Raw genomic sequence first — 11384 nt, forward strand, 5'->3', positions numbered from 1 at the left:
AATATCAAATATCAACAAGAAAAGTACATGTTTCATAATCCCTATTAACCAGATACAACGGATACATGGATCATCCAAGCATCACACCAATATATTTGGCACTCAATGTCTCATCAATACGTCTGAAGTATAATATGCGCTTCACGTGTCATTGGTATAAATTGAAGTAGATAGTTATGTGTCTAGTACCTCATCGGTACGTTTGAAGTATAATATGTACTCTGCGCCTCATCGATATAAACCAAAGTAAAATCTCGTACAATATTCCTATGGCATGCCAAATATACCCGACTCTATCCAAGATTGTTAATAGGGTATTCAATATTTCAAACATAATGATTCACATATCATGATTTAATACATAACAAATTCATATCATGCTCAAATTAGTTTCATACCATTTCATCTTATCATGTGCATTATTATCACATTTTCCACAAGTACCAACTATTTCATACTTACTATTTATGAGACAAGCAAGATCATTACCTTTAGCAAGCTAATTGCAACAACCAAACAAATGTAATTTCAATTAAATCATGAAAGCACAAATTGGAATAGGCTACTCATCTACAGCCTTTGTATTTTCTTTCTCTTGAGATGGCCTGACGTCGTTTTTAGCTACAAACGATAATTCAATTATAGAAACGACGTTAGTTTTCACACAATCACATGAAAAACACATCAATTAAACTTAGTTTGTGTTTTATTCATTTTAGTCCTTATATCCATAATGTTCATATTTTTCGATATTTAGTATCGAATCAAAATCTAATTTCATATTCTTCCATTAAGGACCTTCTACTTTTAATCTATAATATAATTTCTTAACAACTTTCAATTTATTTCAATTTAGTCCCTAATGTCATAAATGACCTATATAGCTTAGTACAAATCCTACACTTTTCACTACTTTTAACTTAGTCCTAACATAACACAAGCTTATTAATTAACAATCCTTAACATTATCAAACTGGATTTCACAAAAACTTACTAATTGTAACGTAACATATACTTAACAATTTGATAATCTAAATCTTGGGTATGATAGACTAAGCTCAAATAACTAAAATTTTATAGAAATTATGAAGGAAGGATTCAATTACCTTGTTTAATTTTTGACCGAAATGTAAAAGAAAGTAAAAGGAAATTTTCTTTCTTTCATTCAAACTTTGGACGGCAATTTGGGACAAAGGAATGGATGTTTTCTTCTCTCTCCCACTAACTTGTTTTATATATATATACTTAGATTAATTGAATAATTAAACTTAATTAAGAAACCAATCTTACTTCATTAATTAAACAAATGGTCATGATCATTAGTTAACGTAATTAATAGAAATGGATGGAAGAATTGTCCTCATCGACTAACTCATGAAACATTAGTGACTGCACTTTTACAATTTAGTCTCATTTGCATAATTGTTATTTGAGCCATTAGTGAATGCCTTTAAGCATTTTTTAAATTAAAATTTAATAGCGATTGCATTTTTACAATTTAGTCTTTGTACTATTATTAATGATTTTCTCGTTTTAATTACTTGGGTCGTTCACTAATACATTTTCATATCAAATGCATAAATTCTTTTATTCATAATTTCATGGGCTCGGTTTACGAAATTAGGTCTGAAATCGTATTTTTTAACACCGACTAAAATTGAGTCGTTACAAAAAAAACTAAAAATAGAAAGCAAACACTTTAAATATTTCAAACCACTTGATTCAACTAAAATAAAAAGAAACCCCTAATTAATCATTCCAACAAAATTCATTTAATCTTTTGTCGATCAAGCCATTTACAATAACCAGTCGAGAGCCGATGGAAGAAGAGATAAAAGGAACCTATTGGATGTTGGTTTGCAGCATTGTTAAATGATATTTTTGGATTTTGGATTTGAAAAACTTACCTCAACCTTGGTTGAAAGAAGCTATTGGTGCTAATGTTGGTATTTCAGGATTTTAAATTTGAAACGTCATTCATGACATGATTAGAAGAAGCCACTAGTATTGACACTAATAATAACAACTCTAAGGGATAAAAGAAAAGAAAGCTTTGTTTATTTCAAAAGAAGACGATAATGAAAACTTAAGAAAGGTTTTTTACCTATTAGAAACAAGAGCTTTATGGTATTTTCTTTTTTACCAATTTTTAAATTTTATATTTTTTTTGAAATTTTAATAATTTACATACATTTGAATTTTAAATACTTTTTTATTTTTATTTTTTTGAATTTTAAAATAATTTTCTATACATTTCTCTATTTTTTTTCATTTTTAAAAAATTAAATACTAATTATATAGCATGTATATGAATTGTCACATCAACAAAATTTTCGGGCCTTAATTTTTTATCCATTTTGAAGTACTTCAACAAACAACATTAATTCAAAGACTAAAAAGAGAAAAAAAAGTCATTTTGTAAATATCCAGTGTTAAATTTCTTAAATTTTTTTAAATTTTTGGTTAAATATTTTATATTTATGATTAAATTGATAAAATGTGTAAAATTTAAAAAGCTAAGTTTATTATTAAACCAATAAAAAAACCCACGTCAACACTTGCATTAATATTCAAATAGCTCTTACCATTCTGTGATGAAAATATTTGATTTCGTATATTTTAGTGACCAAAATAGAAAAAATTAAAAGTTCAATGACCAAAATAGAATGCGAAAAATACTTTAGTGACTATTTTTGTACTTTACCCTAAAATATATGTGAAGATACTTTTCCCATCCAGGAATATGTTATATATCTCTTCATACCATCAAATTTTATAATCAAAATGAATCTAAGCTAATATATGAATTACATTTTCACATTTTACATAGCGAATGAAATCTAAACCTGAAATTTCAAATTGAAATTTACAACATAGCATTAATAAAGGACTTTTTCTAACTGGAAAGACATTAAATAAGCAGTAAATGGCGAGAGGGAAACAATTAGGGTTTTGTTTGATAACGATAAATAGCAGAAGGGCAATATAGGAATTACATATGGTCCATATAAAGCATATGCAATTGCCTTAATGTAAGGAGTCAATTGAAGCCAAGAACACCAATCCCACATACAGAATTGCTCATAGGTCGATGCTCATAACTGAAGACTTGGAGGCAATTTCCAACCATGTGCAAGGGAAAACGCAAGAATAAGGTGCCAAATACATACTATAAAATACATACTATAAAAGTAACTTATAAGGCTTGTCTAGTTTTATTTGACTCATCAGAGATATAATAACGCACATTATAACGCTGACGAAGAGAACTGTTGAACTGCACTTGGTAGCCATTCTTTAAAGTAAGAATGGCAATCAGTCTCTGCCGGAGAAATGGCTCCAAGAGGAGTTACGGTAATCTGAAATAAAATTTCGTGTATCACATAAATTGCAAGCTATATGATTAGAAAAAATTTGCCCGAAGTTGAGCTGAGATACTCACATATCCTTCCTGAAGTGATCGCTTATCTGTATCAACATCATCAATTACGGGTCTAATAACCTACAAAGGTTGAAAAGCAACTCATAAATGCGAATGCCCTTACAAATGAGTCATTTAGCTACCAACTTATTTACATTATGTAATGCAGAACGACATTTCACATAACATGCTAAAAGAGTTTCCTACATGATAATGCACATTATGTTACTTACGCTCGCGAATGTTAGATACAGGTGAGTATATGATATGGGTATGTTTAATTTTTTCTTAGTCTTTTTTTATGCATTTGGAAGATCATTGGAAGGTCATATCCCCATACTTGTGTCTTGATACATGTCAGACATAGGTTTTAGTTAAGAATACTTCAAGAAAAATGAAGGATCAGAGCAGCATAGATGCATACTAACATTCTAGTCATTCAAATAGAAGATATTAACTTTCATCTACTTAAGCATAATTTCATGTGGAAGAAAGCCAATCAATAATGTTTATAGAACATTGCATAATCAAATAGAAACCATGTTAGAAGATGAATATTATACAAATAAAATTATACAAAGAGAATAGGCAATCACCTTTCTTTTGAACATGCGGTATCCTGCTGCTACTGTTGCTGTATCAATTTCTGCCCTTGCTGATGAATCTGACTCCATTTCCATTGTGGATAACATCTTTCCTCCTTGGCCCTCAGATTTAACTTCCTCCCACCCCATTTTGAATATACTTTTACCCTGTCTGGTCAACTTATACCCCTTTTTGAGGGAGAAGAAACAGCCAAAATAACCATTATAAATGCATCCACAAATACATGGTAGTATTACTAATATAGTATTTATATGATGAATTAGATGCCAATAACAAAGTTATTGAATACCAAAGCAAATTAATAATCATCAATGTGACTCAAACTTAAGGTGAATGTTGTATACAAGTGTGTATACAACACAAGGCTGCTCAAATTTTGAACTTACAAGGTTGATTACCAAGAAACATTCACAATACTAGCAAAAATGAATAAAGCAAGGATATCTAGTAGTTTATGACAGCCAACTTAGATTGGAGCGTACAACAGGTCAACGCTTTCTTACATAAAAAACCTTGACGAGGGGATTTACATAGAGATGCCTCGAGGCCTTAACACCAATCTAAAAGGAAACATAGTATGTAGACTTGAGAAAGCAATGTTGATGATGGACTACAAACAAAGTCGATAGGGCCAGTAATGCAGGAGCATCTAATTTAGTTTAATTATTTAAATTTTCTATTACGCACTAGTTTTATCAAAAATATAATGTGCCATGTGATAAGGATAGGAATCTTAGTAAAAGTTCTAGCATAAATATTCTACCAGAAGGTTAATCGGACTATTATTAAGAGTTTTAATATAAATATCCTATTAGAGGGTTAATAGGATCAGTTTTTTTTTAACCAATAAGAGTTAATAACAATTGGTTAAAAAACCAAAACCTCATTCTTTCAATTACATTAGCCATATTCTTTCAATTTTCTTGGCTATTTAGATTTCCACTCAACTTGATAATTTATCACATCAGTTTTTGTTATTAGAGCTTAATTAGATCCTGGGATTTATATTAGAAATCCCTTTTAAGCCATGGGTAGACGCTAGTAGTCAAGAAAGAGAGAATTAAGGTCAACAAATGGAGTTGTCTAAGATTAGAGGGCGCATGATTGAAGAATTGTCATGGGTCGTACAAGCTTTGTAGAGACCAAAACATGTGGAAACTGAATGGAGATTACAAAAGGTGTTTGTGATTCTTTTGGCTTGCCAAAAGGTCTTGAAGGTGAAATTGTTGGAAAGGTTGATAACCCCTTTCATAATGCTAAACCTACAAATTTCGCAGCAAGAGGAGGGTTGGAAGAGCAGTTGGTGGATGCCCTCGAATTAAACGAGGGTGGAATTAATGTTGAAGTTGCCAATTTCATAAACAAGATGTATGTGGAAGAGCAACACTATGATCTATCAGATCCTATTTATGATGGAGTATCTTAAAGGGAGTAAAGAAGTTGATGTGTATTCGTGAGGGAGAGTCTTCGGTTGTTCATATAATGACATTCACAACCTTAGTTGGATATCTCTTGGATATTTCAAAGGACACAATGTCCGATGATGATTCAAGAGTAAAGATAACTAATTTGTTTTCTACAATCAAATATGATTTTGCCATGATTAAATTCAATGTTGAACTCAAGAAAAAACAGGTTCATAGAAAAGCTCTCAATCTAGTTTGCCATGGTTTTGTTGGGCAACAATTATTTATTTGGAGCTCTTAGTTTTGTTTCTTTATGCTCCAAAACAGCATTTTGGAATATGAGCATAACCGAGATATAGAATCAAGAATTAAAAAGTTGGAATCTTCTCTTAGGCTTTGCTTGGTTGAGCAGGAAATGAGAAAGATGGAAGGGGAGAAAGAAAAATGAATTTGAGGGTTGCTTCGTAATAGTGATCTTATCATTTAAATTATTTAAAACTTCATTTGAAATCTGATTTATTCCCTAGTATTTAGGATTAGTTACCTTTCAATTTGAATTCTTTCATTTTGAATTTTGAGACTTATCTTTTGTTTAATCTTTGATGAGCATTTGACTATAAATACTCGCTTACATTCCTAAATAAACACAGCAATTACCCTTCATTCATTTTACGCTTTATACTCTCATACTGGTACAACAGAAAAAGGGAAAGAGAAATTGGGAGAATGGGGTTTTCTTTCCCATAATACAAATCACAATCCATCCAAATTCGAGGGAAGAAAGGGAAGAAAATGAAAACCATGTTATTTTAAATGTGAAAGTATGAATTTGCCCCTTATAACATTTTAATTTTTTACAGCCTTTTTTATAGGATTGCTTGTTTGCATTAGTCATTGTCATTCTATCCTGGGTTTCTAAGTTTTTATTCCTTTAACGAGGATCTAGAAGATAAATATTTTTTTCCCAAAAAAAATTTCAAGAGTAAGCATATGATTTTGAAACTGGATTAGCATTAGATTATCATATTGAAATGAAAATATCTATAAAGACGAACAAATTGAATCAATTGATTATGTTGCTACTTCCATATTTAATATCCATTCAATAATTTTCATTTGAATTGTTATTTAATAAATAAAAATATTTCATTTAATGTGATTGAAAAATAATATAAGATTTTTTAAAAATTTTCAATAAGATTATACATAAGAAATTTATTTTATATAAATATAATTTATTTTTATATATCATAAAATTTTTTTGAAAAATTAAAATAAACTTTTGTATAAAAATATCCTTGTTGAAAAGAAAATCTTAAAAAAGTAGATATATATACATATATATATACTATAGTAAACTTATCTTCTTTTTATTTTCTTTCCTTTTTCACTTTGAACTCTACCAAGCAATAGAAGGGAGGGATATTTTCTATCTACATTTCCATCTTTCCCACTAGGCATATCCATGAAAAGAAAACTTATATTTTCTATCTTTTAAACTAGGCATATCTATGAAAAGAAAACTTATATTTTCTATCTTTTAAACTAGGCATATCTATGAAAAGAAAACTTATATTTTCTATCTTTTAACTTTTCCCTTTAATTTTTCATCTTTCCAATTTTCTTTCTACTCTTCCAAGTAAAACATCAGCTCCTTAAAAAATGATTTTATACCAAAAAAAAAAAAAGATTTAAAATCAGTCCATAAAAAGAGACTAAAGTCAAGCTAGACATGCACGGACAAGGCCGGACATCATAACCTAAGTCAAATGCTTGAAATCCTTGGAGAAAGACAAAATAGCGAGAAAAAAGAATGGGGAGTTAAATGCTAGAAAGGGTAGGAGTAAATAAAGTATCAATGTTAACATATTACAAAGATCAAGAACAAGGGAGAAAGAAGATGATGCAAAATGACACGTGTATGAAAAGAATTCTCTTTTGTGATAATATAAGACCTTTTGGCCTTTGAGTTTGAGTTATTTGGTAGACTAATGTGTTATTCTAAGGTTCAACTCAATTGTTTAAATTCAAAACTCTTTCTAAGAATTTGAAAAGCTATTTGTATGTTAATATAATTGTATATTTAACAAATTTTATTTTTAATTTCCATATCCTACTTTACCCATGTCTTAATTTTCTAAAAATGTGTCACCACGCCCGTATTAAGTCATAATCGTATTATGTATCTGTGTCCATGCTTCCTAGGAGATTAGTGTCTGGATGCTATACATTTCTAATAGGAAATCTAGTGACACTAAGGAGAAAAAAGCAATCGGTGGTGGTAGAGCAAAGGCAGATACTATGGCATAATAATAATAAACTACTCTTAAATCTCCTAATATCTCTCCTAATATCTCTCTAAAATACTTTTAATTAAAAAAAGATCTCTTAAAGATATAAAATACTCATAAATAAAATCTCCTAATAAAAAAATAATAAACTAATCTAACAATAATAATTAATCGACATGTAACAATTTGTGAGTGATATGGCTCAAGAAAAATCTTAAGATTGCACTGAAAGGAGTAATGAAGTTGCATTGTGACAAAAAGTCAGCCATCAACATTGCACATAATCCAGTTCAGCATGACCAAATGAAGCATGCAGCAGTTTATTGACGCTTCATAAAAAAGAGCTCATAGCAATTTAATATGTACTCCATACATTTCAACAGAGGGCAAGCTAGCAAATGTTTCAACTAAAAGATTTTCTGGACAGAAATTTCAAAGAAGCAAACTGGCAAGCTAGGAACGGTTAACATCTATTCTCTAGCTTGAGAGAGAGTGTCACAACAAAGGATTGGGTGTCTTATTTTAGGAAAACCATGTATAGCATGTACTATGAAGCAAATAACAGAAATATCCTTAGATGGAATCCTTGATTTAGGGGGATTATAGGAATCCAATTCGTTCTTCTTTCCTCCTTTATACTCAGAATATGCCTTTAAAAAGCCTAGTATCCTTTGTTGTAAAGATAATAGACAATAATATGTTTTTCTACCTAAGAGAAAATCTTGTATACATTCAACAAGCAAACAACAATGACAATATCATGAACAAGATTCCAATTGATAATAAAGTCACCTTGGAAGTAACTAAGTGGCAAAAAGAAAGTGGAAAGCCCTAAAGGAGACAAGGCATAGCCTTTTGCCAGCTAAAATGTGAGGTCCTTTCAAAAGAAAATTAAAGAAGCAACTTTGTAAACCAATTCCAACAAGTTTTCAAGTTGAGACTCCTAAAGTAAGTAGACCATACAGGTAAAGAATTCAACTAACAAAACTACAGCACAACAAAATAAAAAAAATTGAGGAAAACATCACCGTTGTGAAGAGCAAAGATGAAGCACGAAGCATTCAATGAAAGAGTGTTAGTTAATGTGAAACTCCAACCTAGAATGGTGGATTGATGAGATAAGAAAAACTAGTCGGATATAGATAAAAATGACAGATATTGGCAAAAGGGCTTTTATGAGCAAACAACAACACTGTTAAATGCTAGCAATAATCAAAACTTTCAATCTAGCCTTGGACAACACAGCTATCCGATTACTGTATCAGAATAGATAGTCAATTTAGATGTTAAGCAACTATAGATGCACAAATATAGATATGCTGCATATGTTGCCATCTAATTTGAAACATACCTTGTGGTTGGCAATATCTGTCGGGAGATCTATATTCAAAAAGCCATTTAGAGGATAACTTTTATTCTTAATCTCAGCTAGTATTGCCCTAAAGATTGGCAAGCAAGCCTCGGCAGCAAGCGTATAGTCATCAACACTGCTCTTACCTCCAACCCTGAAATTCCATACCAAGAATAACCATGTAAGGAGGCATGTAGGTTCTAGAGAAGAACCTGATACAATCATATTCTGATGGAAATGCATCCACATACCAATCATATGATACAGAAACAGCAGGTATGCCATTGAAGAAGGCTTCTCGAGCACCAGCAACTGTGCCAGAGTAGACACTGCTTCCAATAACAGGCTAAATCAGTCACAATAAGTAAAGCTAACTTTCCCTACAGCAGCATTTACAAATATGATACAGTGCCAAGGCTAATGAAAATGAACTTAGGAGCTAACTAATATATAAATGAATAGAGAAAAAAAACAAGATTACTAACACATGATAACCACAGTTGCTGCCCATGTTTATGCCACTGATGACCTGTGTATAGAACAGGAAAAAGTTGACAATTAGCTACACTATCTAAATGCAACAAACCTATGTTACTTGGATAGGGGTGTAAGTGCCAGATACAAGTATGTACCCGACACCGTATGTTGAAGTTTTTCCAAGTTTTCCCGTGTCTTTAGAGGGTCATATCTCCATGTCTGAATATGCATCAGACGTGTGTTTGACATGAATACTTAAAGAAAATGAAGAGACAAAGTAACATAGTGATGTACAACAAGTTTTAAGGGGAAAAAAAGTTCAATCTTTCACACGGCCACACAACAGAAAGGAGTTACTAAACCACGTTGGCCAAAAGAGAAAGGATAAATAGATTTGACTACTGTCCCCAATTTGCTTAATCATGGATAACATGATCTAAAATACCACAAAAATATAATATGCAACATTTCTATCATAATATAACTCAATACAGCCAGAAAACTACCAGATCAGGAACAAAAGAGAAGAGTTCTTTTGAGATACCCAAAGAAGGTTCTTTTGAGATACCCAAAGAAGCACAATCAGCTGGGGTTCCTGTAGAGAAATCCATGAAGAATTTGAAGTTTGAAACTATGTCAAAATTTCGAATAGCATCTTTAAATAAGACATACTAAATGCGTTGATTTACACTTAAAAGTGATCATCCTCAAATTTCTAAAACATTTATGTAATTAAAATTGGCCCTCAAAAGAATGAAAACAAACCGGAAACAGCATAAGCAATGGCTCCATTGATATCTACTTGCTTTACAGAAACAGGGTGACGCCATGTGATACTATGACTAACAGCTGATTGCTCCCTGGGAAAAATAAGCAAGAAGGAAAAAATTTTATGCAACAGTAACCAAGACGATCCTATTGTTTACAGAATTTGCCACTAACTTTGATCGAATAGGTGTAAGATTTCAAAACAATCAGCAAAGAGCACGAAAATCCTATTATCTACAGAATCTGTCTTTAACTCAGACAGAAGTAAGAACGCAAAATAAACAGCATAATCGACCGAGAGAATCAGTACTGTGTTACAATTTATGTATTAAAGGATTTAAGGGATGCAGTAACGTACGAAGCGGGAGCGCAAACAAGGACGCGAAATAGATTGCAGGAGATAAGGACGCGAACTAGAGCTCGGAGTCCTGGGGCGTCGATTCCGTCGTCGTTCGTCACCATCACCGTCGGCCTTTCTTCGGAGCTATTATTATTCTCCATGTGCGTCGGCCCAAATAAAAGCAAATAGATGAAAAGCAACGAAAATGAATACTTAGCTAAATTTTCGTTTTTTAATTATTATAATCGGAGCCGGACGGACGATAACTTAGAGAGCGCAAGCGTTTTATTGACGCGTTCAAACGTGAATTAGGATTCTAGTGAGGATTTAGATATTCATAGGTGAATGCCCGTCTTTCTGGCCGTGTACTCCAATTTTGACTCTTAAATCAAATTAATTCAAGCATCATCTCTTATACAACAAGATATACCATATCTAACTCATTTTACATAGCTAAAAGTATATTCAAATCAATAAATATATGCCAAAGTTTCATCCATCCTATATCTAACCAATATGCCATCAAAATATGTCATCAAAAGGCACCTCAATTCTTACATGGCAATCATATAATTCACCTAAAACATCACATTAATATTATGTCATTCAATTATCAATAAAGCCCCAAAATACCAATTACAAATTCACATACCGAAGGCACTTCAAACATGTCCACTATCTTAGTCTACTTACCAAATTAACCATATTTCAACATCATAAGAGA

At 31.5% G+C, this 11384-nt stretch overlaps 1 protein-coding gene across 3 annotated transcripts; it reads right to left on the reverse strand.

Annotated features, from left to right (window-relative positions):
• Positions 1–2937: 2937 nt before the first annotated feature.
• LOC107891936 (5'-nucleotidase SurE) lies at positions 2938–11102 on the reverse strand. 3 transcript variants are annotated; one of them, XM_016816858.2, is made up of 10 exons: positions 10679–11102; positions 10318–10412; positions 10059–10147; positions 9561–9604; positions 9327–9404; positions 9076–9229; positions 4018–4194; positions 3443–3502; positions 3248–3359; positions 2938–3101 (listed from the first exon to the last, which is right to left on the reverse strand). In XM_016816858.2, the coding sequence occupies exons 1-9, from the start codon at positions 10819–10821 to the stop codon at positions 3249–3251; spliced, it is 951 nt and encodes a 316-aa protein (XP_016672347.1). In that variant the 5' UTR covers positions 10822–11102; the 3' UTR covers positions 2938–3101; position 3248. The 3 variants fall into 3 exon arrangements, with proteins under 3 accessions (XP_016672347.1, XP_016672346.1, XP_016672345.1); XM_016816857.2 differs by having other exon boundaries at positions 2938–3108; XM_016816856.2 differs by having other exon boundaries at positions 2938–3359.
• Positions 11103–11384: the final 282 nt, after the last annotated feature.

This window comes from Gossypium hirsutum, chromosome D09 (assembly GCF_007990345.1).
Source record: "Gossypium hirsutum isolate 1008001.06 chromosome D09, Gossypium_hirsutum_v2.1, whole genome shotgun sequence".
Taxonomy (NCBI): domain Eukaryota; kingdom Viridiplantae; phylum Streptophyta; class Magnoliopsida; order Malvales; family Malvaceae; genus Gossypium; species Gossypium hirsutum.

Bases quoted from the DNA above. Each gene is read 5' to 3' on its own strand.
- LOC107891936 (XM_016816858.2), bottom strand. From the start codon at position 10,821: ATGGAGAATAATAATAGCTCCGAAGAAAGGCCGACGGTGATGGTGACG. The intron at 10,413-10,678 runs GTACGTTACTGC...TATTTTTCCCAG, and splicing joins CTTGTTTGCGCTCCCGCTTC to GGAGCAATCAGCTGTTAGTC. The intron at 3,503-4,017 runs GTGATTGCCTAT...CAACCTTTGTAG, and splicing joins ACCGCATGTTCAAAAGAAAG to GTTATTAGACCCGTAATTGA.